Below are 21,133 nucleotides of genomic sequence, written 5' to 3' on the forward strand. Positions count from 1 at the left end.
CGGTTTGGCTCGACACAACTTAGCACAGTTAGGTTTGGTTCGATTCGACTCAACTCAGCTAAACTAGAATCAGTTCGGTTCAGTTCGAATCATTTCGGATTGGCTTTGTTCAGTTCGATTGGTTTCAGTTCGGATGGATTGACTCAGTTCAGTTTGTATGGATTGGTTCGGATTGGTTCGTTTATGCTCGCCTCGTCTCAGATCGACTCGGTTCGGTTTGGTTTGGTTCGAATCGGTTCAATTCTAATCGGTTCAATTTGGTTTGGCTCTAGTCAGCTCAGTTTGGTTCATTTCAGTTTGGCTTAGCTTAGTTTGGTTCGGTTCACTTCGGTTTGTTTCGGTTTGATTCAGATCGATTCAGTTCGATTTGGTTCGATTCACTTCGTTTTGTTTCATTTCAATTTGTCTTAGTTTGGTTCGATTCGGTTCGGTTCAATTCGGTGCGTTTCGATTCTCTTTGGTTCGGCTCGGCTCGACTCGGTTAGGTTTGAATCGGCTCGACTCAGCTCGATTCAACTCGGTTCGGTTCGGTTGGGTTCTTGTCGGTTCAGTTTGGTTCGGCTTAGTTCGATTTCACTGGGATCGGTTCAGTTCGGTGCGGTGCGATTTAGTTTTGTTTGGTTTGGGTTTTCTCGGCTAAACTCGGTCTAGTTTGGTTTGACTCGGTCGGATTGGTTCGAATCTAATCAGTTCGATTCAGTTTAATTCAATTTGCTTTGGCTCGGCCCAAATCGACTCGATATGGATCGATTCACTTTGGTTTTGTCTTATTCGGTTCGGCTCGCTTCAGTTTGAATCGGTTCGGTTTAGTTTGGCTCGGTTCTGCTTGGTTCGGTTCGGCTCGGTTAGGTTCGAATAGGCTTAGCTCGGTTAGGTTCGGGTCAGCTCGGTTTGATTCGGGTCAGCTTGGTTCATTTTGGTTCAGCTCGGTTCGGTTCTGTTCGTTTCGGCTCGCTGAGCTTTTCTCAGTTTGATTCGGTTTGATTTGGCTTAGCTCGGTTCGATTCATTTTGGCTTGTCTCAGTTCGCTTTTGTTCGGTTCGACTGGGTGTGATTTGGTTTTGTTTGGCTCGGTTCAGTTTGGTTCGGCTTAGCTCGGCTCGATTGTGTTATGCTTGGTGCAGTTCGGTTTTGTTCGGCTTAGTTCTCTCGACTAGGCTCAATTCAATTCGCTTCAGTTCGATTTCGCTCGGCTTGACTCGGTTCTATTTGGTTTGGTTCGAATATGTTTTGTTCGATTTGTTTTGGTTTAACTCTTTTCAATGTATTTCGATTTTGTTTGGATTAGTTCGACTGGACTCAACTCGTTTTGATTTGGTTTAATTTTTTTCGACTCAATTCGGTTTGATTTAATTCAATTCAAAACTATCTAGCTCAGATAATTTAAGGTTACATAAAATTATTCAGTGTTTCTTTCTCTGCGTGAAAAATAAGCCAAAAGAAAGAAATGTAAATTGTGGTATGAGAAACCAATAAACTAAAATGGTTCCAAATGCAATATCTGCAGGTTAGTTAGTTGAGATCTTCATGCACAACTAACACTTGGTTTATCCAATTTAAGCATTTTGAGTTTGATTAAACTGAAGTTTTTGTAAGGGGCACTTGGATTATCTTTATAGGTTGAATTTCAAGAATGTATGTTCTTTTCTAGGATACTTGAACTGCGTAACATAAACTTTGGGCGTAGAGTTGAAGCACATGTCTAACAAAATTTTAATTAAGATTTTAATTACATAATATATTTTGTCCTAGTAATATGAACATTTTGCTTTATTATCATAAAATATTAACTCACTATATGAGAGGAGCTTAATGTAAGAATATACACTTAACTAAAAACAACTTAATTGAATTCTCCATATATATATATATATATATATATATATATATATATATATATAAAGGTTTTTACCTTATTTTTATATAGTACAATAAATACTAAAAAAAGGAAAAGGGATAAATTTGTTTAAATGAAATGAAAGAATAGATAAATAAATAAAAAATTTGATATTTTATTTGTTATAGAAAAATTATTTAACATTATTACAATAAAAAAACAAAAAAGTGTCCATAATTTATTATGGAAAAAATACATGCAATTACCCACTTTTTTTTTCATAAAAAAAATGCAAAGGTGGTTGAAGAAATTAAGAAATTAAACTAGTTTAAAAACTAACTTCAAATAGAATATTTGCAAGTTAGTTAGTTGAGATTTTTAGAGCACAATTAACACCTGATTTATCCAATTTAAACATTTTTAGCTTGATTAAACTGAATTTGTGCGATAAACTTCTTTTGAGGAACAAGTTGAATTCGAAAAATACGAACTTGATACCTACATTATTAACTCGAAATATGACTAATAAAATAAATTTTATTACTCATTTCAATTTGATTTAATTATATATGGTGGGAAACTATGAAAAAGGTTGATTCCTCGACTGTTTCTTTGATCATACGTAACATCGAAGTTTCTTACCACTAAATTTGCCGTCTTCTCCACCATATAAGTTAATGGTAACCACTCAAATTTATCTTTGAAATCAACTAACAAGAAAATATGACGTAGCTGGGTTTTAAACAATGATCTTTTCAAAGCTTAAAAATAAGAGTTTCATACAACAGATAATATATTAAAAAAATTACAACTAATTCGTTCATTAATCCTCGTAATTCTTTTTCCAATTTTTACATAATATACATTAATTAAAATAACCATTTTAGGTCAAACCGAGCTGAATCTAATGTGGAAAAGGTCCAAATTACATCTCTGAATTGTAAAAGACATCATATAGTTGGTTGAGTCCCAAAATAGTTGACTATAAACAGAACAAGTTGAAAAAAAATATATATGTATTTTAATTAAGATATAAAATTTGATTTTTAAACAAACTTAACTTTTTCTTTTAGTATTAACAAACTTTTCTTCTCTTATATAAGTCTTGACGATGGAAACTTACAATTAAAAAAGATAACAAAAACTAAAGTTTTGAAGCATAATATATTGCAAAAACCTCTGACATAAACATCTTGCTCTCGAATATTTGGAGTCATATAGGCACCGACAAAAAATGGGTGGCAAAGGTGTTGTTGGTCATTTCATTTAAATAAGGAAACGATTATTCAAAGTCAAAGTCTTCTGAAAGTGCAAACTGTGTATTTCCACGAAAGTAGAATGAAGAGGAAATATCTGTTTATAATGAGAATACGATAATATGCAATCAGAATTGAAGTGAGTGTTGAACATGGAGAATGAGAGAGAACAAGTTAAGCAGAATCTGGGAGTCTTTGATATCCTCAATGAAGCTGTAACATTCTATGTCAAAAACATCAACTTTATCATCTTCACCTGTCTAACTTCCCTTCCTTTCTTTCTTCTTATGGTTTACTTTGAAACCTTGTTCCAGAAAATCATAGTTGAGACCCCACAAATTATATCACTCCTACCCTTTTTCGAACCAAGATATCATAGCTTTGTAAATGGTGGCTTCGCCCGCGTAGACACACCTCGTAAAAGTTTTAGTAATGATTATTTGCCTGTTTTGATTCAACTTGGATTGATTTACTTGGTGCCTCTTCACGTTCTAGATATCTGCTCTGCGGTTATAACTATGGATTCGGCTTCAAAGCTAAAGTCAGAAGGGAATTACATGAGTCTGAAGGATATGTTTAAAAGTTCCATTGACACGTCAATAATGAAAGGCACATTTATCACTTCTTTGTACGTAATGTTTTGGTCAACCTGTTTCTTGATTGCATTCCCATGGATACTGAATAACTGTTATATGCTCTTCAGGGATTTTGGGTATTACATATTTTTTACAGTAATCTGCTTTGTAGCATTTACAAAGCTGTTGATGGTGTATTTGGAATGGAGTGCTATTTGGAATATGAGTTTTGTGATATCGGTTGTGGAGGGTATATATGGTATTGGGGCTATACGAGTTTCATATTTCTTCAGCAGAGGAAATCAGCAGAGAGGATTACTTTTGATGTTTGTTTTCTTTGCCTTGGGGCTTTGTTTAAGGTTGTCATGTGTCTCCCTTCAATGCTATAAAAGAGGGTATGGGATATTTATGCAAATTGGGCTATTCACTGTGGTGAATACGCTCAAATGGGTGTCGTGTATGATTTACTTCCATGATTGCAAGGAGAGAAAAATGGAGAAGAAAATAGATGAGGAATCGGGTAAAGATCTTGAAAAATGATTCATGAAATGGTGAAACTTGGAGAATGGAGATAACTTGTTGCTGCTTCTATTTTGGGTCCGAAATATGTAGCACTATTATTATCTCAACTTTTTATCAGAAATAAATTGTGAATAAGGATTTTCCTCAATAAATCTATTTTATTCTTCGGTGTACTTTCTATTTACTTTATAAGAGTTAAATATATTTTTGATATTTAAATTTTGATATTTAAAAGAAAATGTATGATTGATGGAAAATATAGTAAAAGGCATAATTTGTGACAGGTAAAAATGGTAAGAAAATTTGGAAGATGATGGTTAGAAAGAAAAGAGAGTAGAAAGTTTGGAGAATGGCAATGCACAGAGAGCCACACAAAATATATTAGAATGATGGATGTGATGAGGAACACCACTTCTTCACATGGCTTCTTCTACTCTGGCACTCACTCTCACTGCCACCACAACCACCACCACCACCACCACCTCCTACTCCTTCTTCCCCAGAACCAAACACGCCTTTGCATATCCCAGAATCAACTTTTTCTCTTCCAAGAACCGCGCTTTATCCGTCTCTGCTTCCGCTTCCTCTTCTTCACGTTCGCTTCAGGCTCTCATCTTCGACTGCGACGGCGTCATCCTCGAGTCTGAGCACCTGCATCGCCAGGCCTACAACGATGCCTTTGTTCACTTCAACGTTCGGTGCCCCTCTTCTTCTTCTCCGGGCCCTCTCAACTGGGACGTCCAATTCTACGACGAACTCCAGAACCTCATTGGTGGAGGCAAACCCAAAATGCGATGGTTCTTTTTCTTTTCTTTTTTCTTCCTTATTCCTTTATCTTTTCAATGCTTCTTTACTGATTATACCGTTTCGGCGATTTTAAGGTACTTTAAGGAACACGGGTGGCCTTCGTCCACGTTGTTCGAGACGCCTCCGACCAGTGACGAGGATCGTGCCAAGTTGATTGACACTCTTCAGGTTTTTGTTTGTTTTCTTTCTTTTATTACTTGTCTGTCTTTGTGTCACATTGCTTCATGACATGGTTGTTATCGTTCCGATGAATTGAGTTGCCATGTTTCTCATTCTCCGCGAGCTCAGACTCGGTCTACTGAACTTGGCAGCCTCCAAGATGGATATACTTAGAATGCTTTTAAGGTGTAAAATTTAAACTGACATCTGACGGTAGATTACTTGTTATGGTAAGATTGTTAGATTTTGTGATACTTACTTTAAAACTCATGTTGAACATGTTTTCTAATTGGTTAATGGTGGAAACATCTTTACCTTACTCTTATGGGAACATTAAACTCTACTTATTTTGTGTGCCTGTGCTGCATTCATGGAATAACTGGTCAAGACCCTTTCAACTGTCATTCACTGCTGTTATGTAGGATTGGAAGACTGAGAGATACAAAGAAATAATCAAGTCTGGAAGTGTGAGTGGACTTCCGTTTATTTCTTGTCCTTGTGTTCCACTTTCCTGAACTGTGGAATTGGTGTTTGTGTTGTTGGTAAGATACTGCTAAATACTTGTACATTTTGACACAGGTAAAACCCAGACCTGGAGTTCTGAGATTGATGGATGAGGCCAAAGATGCAGTAAGATAAAGATAACGCTATATGTTTTCTAGCATTGTACTGATCTATTGTTTTTCATTACCTGAAGTATTACTTTATTTACTTGTGATGGGATTTTTGTTCTATCTGATTGTTGTTCTAACTAATGTTATGTTGGTTAGAGAGATGTTAGCTTTCAAGTCTGTCATGTTTTGCCCAATTTCTGTTGCAGGGGAAAAAGCTAGCTGTTTGTTCTGCAGCAACTAAAAGTTCAGTTATTCTGTGTCTTGAAAACCTTATAGGACTTGTAAGCCCTTTTTCTTTATACTCTCACTATTGGTAGTAAAAATTTATTTATTAATTTGCATTCAACCAAGTTATTATCTCTGTTGTAGGAGCGCTTTCAAGGCCTTGATTGCTTCCTTGCTGGTATACTTTCTTTAATTGATCATATAAACATTTCTGACTATTATTTCCTGATCAAGAATAATGAAACAAAACTTATACCATGCTCCAGCGCCAGCTGAGGCTTCAAAACTCAATTAATTTGCATCTAAATTCATTTTTCATCCTATAAGAAATTGGATAACCCTTTTTCTCATAAAGTTAGTCCTAATATGTATGTGCAGAAAAAGGTTTCCTAGTCGACAGCATCCACTTTGCTTATCATCTTTTTATCTGGCAATACTTTGCTACTCAAATTTAAATGCATCTGTTCTTTTATCTGATCCTTCAGGTGATGATGTGAAGGAAAAGAAACCTGACCCATCAATATACCTGACAGCTTCCAAGGTTTTAAATCTTTGAAACCTGAAACTCTAAAATTTCTTTTATACACTAACAGAGTGAGCATAATTTACATGAGCATTGCAGAAGCTAGGTATATCAGACAAAGATTGCTTGGTGGTAGAGGATAGTGTTATTGGATTACAGGTACATTTTCTTTTTAGTGTCAATTTTCTACTTCCTTTGAGATTTAACCAATCTCAAGAAAAGAAGATTAACTGAATGAGCTCAGAAATACCACTACACGAGCTTTTAGACATATGGAATTTCGTTTTGTTCCTTAATTTGCCAAATTACATTTAGACAAAATGCTCAAACTATCATCTGGTCTAAATTAACCTCTGCAGGCAGCAACACAAGCAGGGATGTCATGCGTGGTTACCTACACACCTTCCACAGCTGATCAGGTGAGGCAATTAAGTAAACCTTGAAATAAGTTTAACAGCAAAATGCCAATAACTATCCATTCAAACTAGCTGCATGATGATGTACCTGGATTTTATTTTGGATGTATTGTAGGATTTCAAGGAGGCCATAGCACTCTACCCTGACTTGAGTAACGTAAGGTATGATACGTTGCTGCTAACAACTTAAGATATTATTAGGTTTTGTTCATTTATGATCAGATACTAAAATTGTGTGAACCATCATGCAGACTGAAAGATTTGGAATTACTGCTTCAAAATGCAGTACCTGCAAAATAAAAGATTTGCGTGTAAATGTTACCGTTTCTGCTGACCTGTAGAGGTTTCTATCAGGAAATTGGTATCTCTCTTAAAACAGACATTTTTCATATATTTCACAGCGGATGTATACATGTAAGTTAAAATATGACAACAATTCTTTGCAAAATGTGGTAAAGATCACAATGTATTGTTTATGTGTTGTTGTCGTTAAATTGGAATGGTTGCCATATATTTTTTTATCACGTCCAGTGCTACAAAATTGAGATATTTTGGTTAGGATCAGTTTTTTTTTTCAACATAAAAACAAGCAAGGAAAAAAAATAATTGGGGTGAGAGAGGCTCGAACTCTCGACCTCAGGATCACTCAGAAGCTATGAGACCTACGCGCTAGCAAACTGCGCCACCACCCCATGTTGTACAATTACTGTTTTTCATTATAAAGTTTGTAAAATATTGATTAATTTTGCATCAGACTTTCTTAAAAAGTTTACATATTTTAACATTATCTATATTTCTATTTCATAATCCTAAAATTTATTATTTTATTTTATAATTTCGTTTGTATTTATTTTTATTAGTTGAATATAATATTTTATTGTGAAAAAAGGGTTGTAAAGTGAAAATAAGGGAAAATAATAAGTGTTAAAAATATAATTTTCCTTTTGTGCTTTTAGTTTTATGTTTATTGTGGTGTCAACTCAATTATACATTACCATCTCAAACAAGTTTGATAGTATTTGTTAATTATCAGATGGAAAATGGAATGACCAACTCAAATTTAAAATCCTTCCAGGTATATGATTACTGAATTTGTGCAATTAAAATTTTCGAAGCTAAATTCGCACATCAAACAAAAGTACAAGTATGCATGTTAATAGACTCCTTTAAAAATCAATACTTCAGAAAAAAAATAACTAATAAAATATGGATATTAGAAAAATATTAACATTGTTGTTTAGCTGAATAGGTGCAAATGTGAAAGATAAAAAAAGGGAAAGAAAGATACTGAAAAATTTTAATTGTTTTACGACAAAACATTGAAAAAGAAAGTAAAAATACTGAAAAAAACTGGTGGTCCTAATTTAATTACCCGTTTATAAAATAATTGTCAATAATGTGAAAAAGTTAGTATATGTAATTTTGTAAAATAAGGAAATGTATACAAAAAAAATAGTAAAACAAAAACATATCTGAAAAGAAAAAAGAAACATGTCAGTCCCATTTCAAATTTCAACCCAAAAAGAGAAGAAATGCTCAAAAAAGAGAAGGAATGCACAACTAGGTAGAAATACATAGTGATTTGCACACATGTCAATTATGTTGCTAAAGTGAAAAAGAAATAAGTGTTTTTACGACTACAAGAGCACCATAATTAATGATTGTCTTTTCTTTATTTTTTTGTTATAATTATAATAATAAATAATTAAAAAAATGTAGGATCCCGATATTTTGACAACTATATTTTAACAATTTTTTTACAATGTCACGTGTCAGCGTCTCATTGGTCTGTTTAGAATAAAATTAAAATATGAAAATGTGACGTGGAAAAGGTCACAGAGTTAAGAGATTGTTCATTCCAAAATTACCCCTCACCGTATTTGATCTCTTCCTTCTCTCATATTCCCCAATTTATGTTCTCTCTCTTCATTATGGTTCTCTCTCCTCATTTTCGTTCTCCCTCCATTTTTGTCATCTCTCGAACCTTTGGTGAAGCTCGTGATTTGCGAGGGACGAACCCAAAGCTTCAACCTTTGGTGAAGGTCCTCATTTGCGTGGGACGAACCCAAAGTCCGCTCTCCTCATTTTGTCATCCATTTCGTTCGCTCTCATATTCCTCATTGTGTGCAATGCCATTCTCCAGTGACCATGGTGGTTCGAGCAAGGTAAATGGGTTTATCCATTTTCTTCATTGTATTTTGGGTTTGGCATTGGGTTTTCGCTGTTGTGTTTAATTTTTTTTTTTCGTTTTTGGGATTTCGCATTTTTTTATTTTGGTCTCTTTGATGCAGTTGTGTGTTCATCATTCTTTTTCAACAAAGTATGTTTTGCTTTGAAGAGAAGAATAAAAGGAGAAATGTACAAAGTAAGCCTCGTGCAAAATCCAACATAAACACTGCCTTTGTAAGCTTGGGAGGCATGTACAACAACCAACCCAATGTGCAGAGGTTTGTGAGGTTCTGATCGCGAAAGCGTTACAAGAGCAAGGTGCTTAGAACCCTATACACAGAAAATAGAGCGAAACACAAGTGATTTTTGTATTGAATTGTTATAAAAAGGAATACAAAATTGTACGTAGATGAACAAATAAGTTTATTGTACCCAATTTTTTAATGAAATAAAAGATGAAACTTTACTTCAGTTGGTTATTGTTAATGTTAATTGAAGTTTTAATGTCTTTGTTATTCTCATTGTCAAATATGTTGTTGTTTGGAATGTGAATGAACAAAGTGGCCAATGCGATTGAGTATCATCCATGAATAATGATATCACCAATTTTCAATGCATCTATGACATGCGTAGCCTATTTTGTCTCTTATAATCGATTACAATGAGCCTGTAAACGATTACACGAACAAAAATTTGGTTTTGTACAAAAACTTGTGTTGTAGGAGCCAGTTGTGGGCACATAAGTAGTCAAAGGCAATTTGAGTGAGATAATATGCTGTCAACTTTGACCTTTGTTGGCTATTTTAATGATAACTTTTTCCACCGACCTCCAAATGATGCGATTCTTTTTTTATTAAAAACTAAACTCAAAGCTCTTTCCAATGACTACTAATTTGTAATTTTTTAACATCTCAGTAGGTACAATTTATTCCTTAAAGTTAACGCTTTATATATTCCTGTCAACTCTAACCTTTGCGAGCTGTGGGCACATAAGTAGCCAAAGACATTTTACGTAATTTTTTCATATTTCTTGAATGGATGAGACTTCTTTTTAGTGTTTAAGATTGAGTAAAGCCTGAAAACTGAGGTTTGGGCAACCCATGGTGGAGGAAAGACCCAATGTTGGTGTGATGATCATGTTAGCTAAGTCTTGAACCCAGCTGTGAGAACGTCACTCCCCAAAGGCAATTTGATTGAGATGTTGTCAACTTTGACCTTTGATGACTATTTTAATTATAACTTTTTCCACGTACCTCCAAATGATGTGATTCTTTTTTTATTAGAAAATAGACTCAAAACTCTTTCCAATGACTACTAATTTTTTATTTTTGGACATCTGAGTAGGTGCAGTTAATTCTTTAAAGTTAAAGTTTTATACATTTTTGCCACCTCTGACATTTGCTGGTTCTCATAACTTTCTTCACCAAACTCCAAATGAGTTGATTCTTATTTTGTTAGAATCTAGACTCAAAGACCTTTCAAATTATGTCTTGGTAATCAAGTGTGGGCCTCTTTGGCCATTGTAATCGATTACAAGGACCCTGTAAACGATTATACGAACAAAAATCTGGTTTGGTACAAAAACTTGTACTGCAGGAGTCAGTTCTGGACACATAAGTAGCCAAAGACATTTTACTTCATTTTTTCATATTTCTTGAATGGATGAAACTTCTTTTAAGTGTTTAAGTGTGAGTAGAGCACGTGTGTATATATATATATATATATATATATATATATATATATATATATATATATATATATATATATATATATATATATATATATGCTCGAACAACACTAGTAGATAACGTATGGTACTAGATTAAAATTGAAATTTTCTTCATATAATATATTATCAGTACATGTTATCCAACATTTATAATAATGATCTTTTGTATACAAAAAACATGTACAAGTTCCAACTCGAGTAAAAAATTTCTTTCGATCGACAGGAAGACCCGCAAGAATGAAAGCAATGCTCCACATAAAAAAATTTCTTTCGATCGACAAGAAGACCCGCAAGAATGAAAGCAATACTCTACATAAAATGAAAATGGTGGAGAGAGACGAACAAGACCGAAATGAAAATGGTGGGGAGAGAGAAAATGTCAAATGAAACTACGAAATGAAGAGGAGAATCTTAAATTCCTTTCCAAAAATACCCTCCACAACAAAATGCACCTTCTTAATAAAATATTACAAACCAACCAATAAAAAACATCATTTGTCAAAAAGTTGACAACTTTGGGTTATCAAAGAAACGTTTTCTAAAATTTTAATAATAAATAAAAGAAAATATTTTTGTTAGTTTCTTTTCAACTAGACAACTTCTTTGTCCACTTTGCTTTCTGCTTGTATTGGTATAGTCTTGTATGGTTGTAAACCTAAATTTTATTTTGTTTTACTTCAATAATTTTTTGCAGAGTATATTTTGTTGGTTATTTGCAATAAATAAGAAACACTTCAACATTAAGTTGTTCATTTAATTGTTTAACATTATTTTAACTACAATAAAGCCTTTGACTTTTAATGTTCATTCAATCCTGTCAAAAATGGTTTTATGCTGAGAACAACTATCTATTCAGATTTGTTCCAACTAAGTACAATCAATTGCCACCTACGATTAATAACACATTTGCTATAGTTCTCAATTTCCATCCTACTAAATAAGGAATATACAATTTTACAATATATGAAAATGAATAATTATTTTAGTTTTTCTCTCAGAACATATAAATTTTCGAAATAACGAGGAACTGAACCTAAAGCATAATTCAAGATCAACCCCACTTTACTCCAAAATAGAATAAATTCTAATGAAAGAAAAAGATCTCTTATTTATTCTGCTCTTCTTCTCCGCCTGTTTCTAAGAATAAATGAAAAACCTCCACCAACACAATAAAATCCCTCTCAGAGAGGCGTAAACAAGAAAGATGCATCTGTGTGAAAGAAGAATATACGTGAAAGTATAAAAAGAGTATGTAGATAGATACACAGGTTCCTAGAAAATACTATCTCCTACCTGTGGTAGTCTTGCCTTTGCTTAAATGAGCAAGTTCCTCAATAAGCTTTCTCTCATCATTGTTGAGTCTTTTAGGGATTTCAACTTGCACACGAACCAACTGATCACCTCTCATATTGTTTTTATTAAGGAAGGGAACACCTTTCTTAGCCATAACAAGTGTTGTGTTGGGTTGTGTCCCAGCAGGAATTTTTAAGTCCACCGTTCCGTCTACAGTAGGAACCTTAGTTGTAGTCCCCAGGATTGCATCAATATACGAAACCTTGCAGGCGTACAAAATGTTAGTGTCATCTCGTTTAAGGACAGGATCTGGGATAACCTCAATAACTACGAAGAGGTCGCCAGGGGAACCACCTCTCCTTCCAGCATTCCCCTCATTTCGGACCCTTAGACGACTACCAGAGTCCACACCAGCTGGGACCTTCAGACTTATCCTCTTCGATTTCCTCACCCGACCATCCCCAGAACATGTATTGCAAGGTGTTGAAATTTCGCCCCTCCCATTGCATGAAGAGCATGTCATTGACTGCTGGAAGATACCTAACGGAGTTCTTGTTGAAGAGACAACCCGTCCTTGACCTCCGCAAGTGCTACATTTGGTTGGTGTAGTCCCTGGTTTAGCCCCTGAGCCATTGCAAGTTCCGCAGCTCTCTAATCGGCTTATCTCTATCTCCTTTTCTATGCCAAAAACTGCTTCTTTAAAGTTCAAAACAAGACTGTAATACTCATCTTCACCATCAATTGCACCGTTCCAAGAACCTCTCGAACCTCCACCGCGATTCATGCCTTCAAACAATGATTCGAACAGATCAAATGGATTGCTGAAATCCTGGCATAACAGAGAAATCCTTCGTTGAGAAACGAAAATAAAAAATTAAATCATACATCATCAGAGGTAACTTACCCCCATCCCCATTCCAGAACCTTTAAGTCCAGCCTCTCCAAATCTGTCATATATGGATCGTTTCTCATCATCTGATAACACCTGTAACGGAAATTATTCAGAGAAACAAGTTGTTATTAGGCATATGCATAATGACAAGCTGAGTTCAACAATCTGTAGTTTTACCTCATATGCGTTGCTGATTTCTTTAAACTTTTGGTCAGCTCCAGGTTCTCTGCAACACAAGATAATACAGATACTTGTTTAACAATATGAAATCCAATGTCTACAAAAATGATTCAGAATGCATATTACTCCAGAAAACTATGCAACTAGCAAAATTGACATTTGGGACTGCTTATTTTTTCTTGTTTTTATATAGAAAAAGGTAGTTTGAAAATAACAGGTGTTTTGGACCTGAGCTGAAAGTTACTAAAAAAATGAAAAATAAGTTGTTTTCATACGTCTAAGAAATTAAAAGTAAAAAAATTATCCTCAAATTTTCCAACAATGTTTCTCTTCCTTCAACCTTTTTCCAAACAACTTCGTATCCTTTTTTGTAATTAACAATGTAAAAGTCTTTTTTTTCTATACACATTTAATTATCTTAAAATCACTTTTTTTAGTAAGCTTACCCAAACAAAAACTCATTCAATTTTCATAGATATACCAAACACACCGTGAAGCTCAATTTTAATTTCATTTTGGTACTAAAGTCTTCAATTTGAACAAATAACATCATTTTGCTTCACATAAAACCTCTACGCAAATGACAGTAAAAGAATAAGCATTGTTTTTTCAGTATGCAATGAATTATCATAAAACAAGAAAGAACAGCTAAAGTAATTCAAGAAAGCTTTATTGACCAAAGTAAAAATATGATTGAATGAAATTCACAAGACAGGTACAATTGCATTAAGGTGAGGGGTGGGGGAGTGTCAAAACGAAACAGGAAGGGGCATAATCAGAAAAAGAGACAGTCAAATCTATGAAATAAGAAAATAATAGTAGTAGTAATAATAATAATAACTACTCACTTGTTGACATCCGGATGATAATTCCGGGCAAGCTTCCGATACGCTGAAATGTGAAAAAGCAAGAACTTTGATATTTCTATGATAAACTAGGCACTAATCACAGTACAACATGCACAATCCAGCAAATAATTCCTCATTAATCACAACTTCTCAATCAGAAAGATTAAAATGGACAAACAATCTTGAGGGGGTAAAAGTGCTGCCACAACGGGAGAAGATGAAACAAGAAGGACAAAGGGATAAAAATGGACATATAACAATAACTGGTGGACAGAAACGATCACAGTCAGCAGAAAATAAAGCAGAGTGAGAACAGATGAGTTCCAATCTTTGTAAACACTACAGCAGAAGTAAATATGGACGGAAAGGATGATGGATGTTTAAATTAGAGTTAGGTGGAACAAGAGAAAAGAGAAAATATGTTTCACTAATATGATTACTGTTAGGAAACAAGGTATGAATCCTAACTATCTTCCTCTCTCTCAAGTCAAAAGAATAGCACAAGCAATTGAATCAACGTATAGTATGGTATTCACATCAAGAAACAAGAATACAATGAGATAGCAGGAGCTTAACCTCCTTCACCTGGTACTCAGACTGGTCTGCACAAGCCAAGTTTCTAACTGTCTACCGAAAACAATAAAAGAGCTCCTCTTATATAGACATTTGTCCCTATTCTTTATTTCCCTATTCTTTTTCTCCTTTCGTATACTCTCTAAGTCCTAACATTACTCCCCCCTTGAAGATCAACCTTGTCCCCAAGGTTGAATTGAAACTGCTCATGCAATGCTATCCTATTCCGCCAGTCGAGAAGGCCGAGAGCTCCATCCGTTTCAGCTCCACTTCTACCACCTCCTCTTCTATGTCCTCCTCTTCATCCTCAGGCAATAACACTATTCGTAAACTCTTCTCTTGGTACCCTGGCCTGAAAGGTCCCCCACATCTGTAACACCTCCCTTCTTCTCTTCGCTTCAGAAATTCTGGGTAGGGAAGGTTCCGCGAGTTTCTTCCTCTGTCATCACTTCCCCCAGGATTTCCTTCTCTCGCCGCACTACCCGTCGTGCTGTCTCTCCTCACCGATCCGACGCTCTCAGTTGCGACAATCCTCCCCAGGTTACTCCTTGCCGCTTCGGTTCTCGCCACCACCGCCCCTCCTCCCGTCGTTCGACCCCACAACTGGGAATCCTTAGGTGCTGCCCAAACACTCAGACCTAACCCGCGTAGTGCCTCTTTGACCTCCCGCGCAATTTTCTTTGCCGCCATCAAATTTCTTGGGTCGTGTGGCCGTATTTGGCACTCAATTTCTCCCTTAGGCCCGCCAGGAAATACCCCAACAGTTGGTCGTCCGAAAACTCCTTCATCTATCCGGCCAGTGCTTCGAAATCCCGCACGTACTCTTCCACGGTGGTCGTTTGCCTTATCGCCGCCATCCTCTCAAAAATGCCGCCACGGTGGCGACTCTCAAACCTGATCAACAAAGCCTCCTTAAGCCCCTCCCACGATCGGTCGCTCGCTTTATCTTTCCAAAACTTAAACCAATATCCGACGCTTCCCTCCATGCTAATATGGGCCAATTCGATCTTCTCTGCCTTTGCCACCTTCTGTATTTCAAAGAAATTTTTGGCCCGGTTGATCCAGTTCAGAGGGTCGGGTCCTTCAAAGATGGGTAATTCCACCCTTCGCCTCCAATTGGGTAGGTTCCCTTATCGCTCCCCATCTCTCTCCCCCTCTGCGTCGTCGCGCCGGTCCCTCCGATTGCCGTTGACAGAACCCTGGCTTCCGTCGGAGTTCTCATCGGCGTGTTTGGTGCACGCACCCATCATCCGCATCAGTTCTTGGATGTCTTTGCGCATCGCTATAGACTCTTGACGATTCGTCGTTGATTCCGCCTTCAACCCGTCTACGGCCCTCTCAATGTGCTCCAATCGTCCCTCGACTACGTTCATTCTTCCTTCCACCGTTTTCGTTCTCACCGTACAGTAATCCGGCAACTTCTTGGTCCAGCAGCTTCTTGATCCGGCAACTTCTTGATCCGGTAGTCCCCTCCCAAGCAGATCTGACAGGTCGGACCACTTTGTTAGGAAACAAGGTATGAATCCTAACTATCTTCCTCTCTCTCTCAAGTCAAAAGAATAGCACAAGCAATTGAATCAACGTATAGTATGGTATTCACATCAAGAAACAAGAATACAATGAGATATCAGGAGCTTAACCTCCTTCACCAGGTACTCAGACCGGTCTGCACAAGCCAAGTTTCTAACTGTCTACCGAAAACAATAAAAGAGCTCCTCTTATATAGACATCTGTCCCGCCCCCCTTAACCGCTCAGCAGTTCCTTATTTCTCTATTCTTTTTCTCCTTTCCTATACTCTCTAAGTCCTAACAATTACTATGTTCTATTGATCTCTACTCCAATTTATACCAACATTTTAAATCAAGTACAGTGCTTGTCCAAATAATTGGTGTTGCCTGTTCAATAATTTTGTATTGTCAGTGCAGAACTATCCCATATTACAAGGAAAATACGTGAAAGGGATGATAAGTCTCACTTTCTAGATTCTTGGGTCAAAGATTTTCCTCACAAATGCAAGATTATCTATCTCTATTATTTATAAGCAACATCATTTATTATTCAGACTATCTAACCTAACTAACTCAGATATTTAACTAATTATTTGGTAACTACCTATCATAACAAACCACTATAGATGGTTACCTAACAATTTTATACCACATTTATAGCCAATATCCCTTCTATACAAAATCCTCCTGCCTCAGTAAAATGCGGAAGTGCAAACCAAGGAGTAAATAATTCCAACTAATTTAAATTTTTGGTGTGGAAAGGTAACCCTATGCTTAATTAGAATTAGTAGGAACAGAAGTCCATTGGGAAAAAAAAAACAAAGAGAGAGCTCTCATATCTAATGAAAAAATGTAATAGGCTCTTGTTTGGTAGTATACTAATCGATCCTGGCAACTAAATGAAATTACTCGAATCCCCATTGTAGGTTCTAGTATACTTCTTTGACAATTTTATGTTCTAGATTTTCTTCAACGAACTTTTCTTGTGTGCTTTATACACACACAGATGTATACATATACATACATTGCATGTGTGTATATATACACACACACAAATAAGTAAAAGTATTTTGATTTCTCAAAGGTCAAAGAAAACAGAAAGAATCACAAAATAGTGGGTAATCATTAATAGTCAAAAAGTAAAATTACAGAGATAAATATTTTTACTTAAAAAATAGATGGCTAGCAGAATAAAGGTTATTAACAGATCATTACAGAGCTGAATAATGGAGAGATTATCATGTAGAGGATAAGGCAACAAATGGACATTACCGCTCTTAATTTCAGATTTGTTAGCATTTCTTGAAACCCCAAGGACAGAATAATAATCCTGCATGTTGACAAATAAAGGGTTTTCAGCCCAAGGGCTTTATATACTTTAAATAAGAAACATACTTTCAAAAAGTGCTATCATATATTTAAAGCACATCCACAAAAGGTCATTGCTGCTCAAGGCTGCATTTCAGACTTACTGCATCAGCTCTAACAATCAACCTTGATCCCTTGCGATGATTAAAAGTTTGGGGTGCAGCCACATTGAGTAGTGTGGAATCTCGAGAAAAAAAGCTTGAACTTGATGCAGCCATGAAGCTTACCCTGCTGGTAACACTGCAAGGTGACTTAAACATATTACAAAATCCAGCACAATGATCAAGCTGGAAATTGAGTATATCTGTTGGGTAGGTGCTAAATATATTATTTGTTGGAAATTGGATTCGTGTATCACATGATAAAATGTCATTTAGTCAATATTGCACTGTGGAGTAGCAGGACGGAGCAACCCTCAGATGCCACAGCTTTCAAATAGCAATGTTATCATGATATAGGCTTCAAAAACCCATATTTACCCGCTGAAAGAGCATTCTATTTAGTTTTTGCAGGGTAAATTGTGATTTCTCTCCAATTTTCAAATGCGTTTCTTCCTTCAATAGTAGGATTTTAAACCCGTCCTTGATCATCCCAAACACAAAAACTACTGTCTTGAATATTGTTCCTTCACACTTTACAGGACTACTTTTTCCGAGTGTTCCATTCTTTTTTTTTCATCCTTTAAACTTCCCAGATCACAGTCTACTATTTTTATGTATTTGTTATTTTTTCTATTAATGTCAGTATAATCTTTCACTTTTTGACTTCATTAATATTTTCTTATTACTACAAGATTGATGGTGAGTAAAGGTGCAAATGCCACTTTTATTCTTTATTATGCATTTGTTTAACTTTAGAGTTTTCTTTAGTCTTTGAATGTTAATATGTATGCTATAAACTATTTATTTTGTACTACATTATTAAAATAACAGTCATCCCAAGTTTATAAAGCAAGCCGCTATGCTGCTATTCAAGATGATAACTGTGACGTGTATTAACTAAGTAAAAAGTTGCCACCAGGTCTATTAATAGTCTATATATATGGATGTCTGGCATAAACTATGTACTCAAGGAGAATAAGAAAGCATAGTTTCTAGAACTTTCTCGCTTTGTCCCCTCTAAATCCAACAATACTTACACACAGATAGTATAGAAAGATTCCCTAGTATCTGATAATTCAGGCCACACCCAAACAATTTGTTGTTAATGACAATTAAAGTAACAAAATTACAAATTACATCTAACTTATGATTATATCCCAGTTGATCTTGGTGATGTTATAGAGAAAACAATATTAAATAGAAATATATGCTTGCATCAATATGAATAATGAAAATGATTTTTGGGGCTGCAAACCACAGACCTATAGTTAATTTGTTACACGCAATGATTGCCCCATAAATTGTTATTAAAGGAACAACTTTACTTTTTCCATACTACAAAATAAATATTCAATTGTAGAACTCACTTGTGGCTGGATGATGCAACCTTGCCTGTAATACTGGATCTTACAAACAGCTGAGGATGAATTCCCCATTGTGCAGTAGATGTACTACTAAAAGGTGTTATTGCCATCAACCCTTATTGATGATCTGTCAGCTGAAAAAAATCGCAGAACTTTAATATGTTAGCATGGTAAGAGACCCTCTAAATGTTGCTAGAGGGGAAGGTTAGATCAGGTGTTCAAGTTGCCAAATGGCACTACAAGTATAATGTATACTTGAAAAGAAAAAAAAAATCTTAAGTAATGATAAATAAACCTTTTGATCATAAGATTACACAACTTATGCAATTAAAACAGAATTACTTTTTTATACAATAAAGAAGTAGTACATCCTAAGAAGTTAATATCAAATCAATTCTTAAAAAAAACAAAAAACTCTTCCATTTTTAGTGTGCAAAAAATCTCAGAACACAATAAATCAACAATCACCTCATGTAGGATGGGGATCTAGAAAGAAAGAATACATAACTTGTATAAAGAATAACATCCCTTCTCAAGGGGTTAGCAGACGTGGGTTTGAGCATTGTGTGATATGTATAAGTTGATAAAGACTTATGTATTATGGGGTGCCTAAGTCCCATATATAGAGTAGTACGGGATGTTCATTGCAGTAGGTAAGTATTTGGCTTTTCCCCCATAATAGGCAACTTTCTAGGGTGAGTTTCCCAAGTGCTTGGGTACTGATCAATTGCTATCAGATATGGTTCTATGGTTCTTGAAAAGTGTTAGATATTTATCCTATTGTGTCTAAGGTTACTCTAATTGTCATGATTATATTGTGTCTTGGGTTACTATAATTGTCATGATTATAGTGTGTCTTGCGTTACTCTAATTGTCATGATTATATTGTGTTTAGGATTACTCTAATTGTCAATTGTCATGATTATATTGTGACTAGGATTACTCTAATTGTCATGTACTCTTGTATCAATTTATTATAGAAGATTATGAGAGGATAAATCAATCCTTCAAGAATTATTTGAGTTTAATTCTCAAGTAAAAGGACTAAGATGGTTTTAGGCTTCCGTGTGATGAAAAGTAATTGGACATAACCTAAATCAAATGATACCTATTTCTTAACACTCCAAATGAAAATTCATCCAGAATCAATTACAACCAAATGCAAACCAATAGCCAAATAAAAGTTAAATCCTGAATGTAACCCTAAACCTACAAAATAACAAAACGAGAACCACATAAAAAATTACAAGCAAAACTCCAAATGAATTACAAGTAAATTCAACCTTCATTTATCACCATGAAATAAAATTAACTCCAAAAACACAACAAGTATCCATATAAAAAAGACAGAAACGGCAACATTCTAATCGCGTCTATATAAAAAAGAATCAAAAGGATTAAGTTTATTAAAATGGGAACTGTAAAAACTCAGAGAGAAAACCTGGCGGTAGTGACGGTTCTTTTTTTAAAGCTTCGCGCTCTCTCTGAACAGGGAAAAGTGAGCGCTGAATTGGTTGAGTTCTCTTTGATAATTGATGGTGGGTGGACACACCTAGTATTGCTTTCTCTTTTGGTTGTTTGATTTATTGTGGTTATTAAAATACACGTACCAGTCTCCCCTAATTGATTCTCTTCCTTGGGATATTTTTCTATCCTTTTTCTCTGTTATTCAGGATATTAGATATTATGTTAACAACTTTTTCCTAAAATCTTTTTAATAATTTCTTCTCAAATCTTTCTCTTAATAGTCAAAAACTAATTTAATAAGATAACATCAAATAATTCCTTTCAAATTTTCAACCACTTTTTTAGTGTTTTTTTTTTATTTTAATTTTATGAACTTAATTAGTAAAGACCTAAGTTGAGATTTTGGGTTTGGTTTTTCAGTTGACTTTTTCCTAATCTGTTTAAGTATTAGATTATTAATTATAAACGGGTTTAATGCAACTCACAGGGACCATCGACTGCCCCCACAGATCACCACCAGGCTTTCCAGTGTGCTTTGTCTCCAAGCTAAGCACGCTTAACCATGGAGTTCTTATGGGCTAGGCTACCGAAAAGCAAATGCATTTTGGTGATATGAGTAGTCAAATCAATTCCTTTAAGTTATCCTTCAACTGTATAGTCCCATACCTATACAATCTCCAAATCCCTCTCATTCCGGTGTATGTTC

General features: G+C 35.2%; 3 protein-coding genes and 1 non-coding gene across 6 annotated transcripts; 2 read left to right on the top strand and 2 right to left on the bottom strand.

Moving 5' to 3' along the window:
- Positions 1–3,176: 3,176 nt before the first annotated feature.
- LOC108345995 (uncharacterized) lies at positions 3,177–4,461 on the top strand. Its single transcript, XM_017584937.2, has 2 exons — positions 3,177–3,721; positions 3,797–4,461. Exons 1-2 carry the CDS (start codon positions 3,246–3,248, stop codon positions 4,206–4,208), a joined length of 888 nt encoding a protein of 295 aa, XP_017440426.1. The 5' UTR covers positions 3,177–3,245; the 3' UTR covers positions 4,209–4,461.
- A 32-nt stretch (positions 4,462–4,493) lies between these two features.
- LOC108345919 (haloacid dehalogenase-like hydrolase domain-containing protein At4g39970) lies at positions 4,494–7,458 on the top strand. The gene is made up of 11 exons (XM_017584814.2): positions 4,494–4,987; positions 5,072–5,165; positions 5,579–5,623; positions 5,736–5,786; positions 5,977–6,051; positions 6,140–6,173; positions 6,481–6,536; positions 6,618–6,677; positions 6,878–6,937; positions 7,050–7,096; positions 7,186–7,458. The coding sequence occupies exons 1-11, from the start codon at positions 4,611–4,613 to the stop codon at positions 7,232–7,234; spliced, it is 948 nt and encodes a 315-aa protein (XP_017440303.1). The 5' UTR covers positions 4,494–4,610; the 3' UTR covers positions 7,235–7,458.
- Positions 7,459–7,541: 83 nt separating this feature from the next.
- TRNAM-CAU (transfer RNA methionine (anticodon CAU)) lies at positions 7,542–7,626 on the bottom strand. Its single transcript is given in 2 exon segments — positions 7,542–7,577; positions 7,589–7,626. It is a non-coding gene; the product is annotated as a tRNA-Met (tRNA).
- Positions 7,627–11,920: 4,294 nt separating this feature from the next.
- Positions 11,921–20,581, bottom strand: LOC108319472 (chaperone protein dnaJ A6, chloroplastic-like). 3 transcript variants are annotated; one of them, XM_017550639.2, is made up of 8 exons: positions 20,402–20,581; positions 18,964–19,094; positions 17,600–17,723; positions 17,400–17,457; positions 14,046–14,088; positions 13,195–13,243; positions 13,030–13,110; positions 11,921–12,954 (listed from the first exon to the last, which is right to left on the bottom strand). In XM_017550639.2, the coding sequence occupies exons 2-8, from the start codon at positions 19,068–19,070 to the stop codon at positions 12,115–12,117; spliced, it is 1,302 nt and encodes a 433-aa protein (XP_017406128.2). In that variant the 5' UTR covers positions 19,071–19,094; positions 20,402–20,581; the 3' UTR covers positions 11,921–12,114. The 3 variants fall into 3 exon arrangements, with proteins under 3 accessions (XP_017406128.2, XP_017406118.2, XP_017406108.2); XM_017550629.2 differs by having other exon boundaries at positions 17,600–17,726; XM_017550619.2 differs by having other exon boundaries at positions 17,600–17,735; positions 20,402–20,579.
- Between the last annotated feature and the right edge of the window lie 552 nt (positions 20,582–21,133).

This window comes from Vigna angularis, chromosome 1 (genome assembly GCF_016808095.1).
Source record: "Vigna angularis cultivar LongXiaoDou No.4 chromosome 1, ASM1680809v1, whole genome shotgun sequence".
Classification (NCBI taxonomy): Eukaryota; Viridiplantae; Streptophyta; class Magnoliopsida; order Fabales; family Fabaceae; genus Vigna; species Vigna angularis.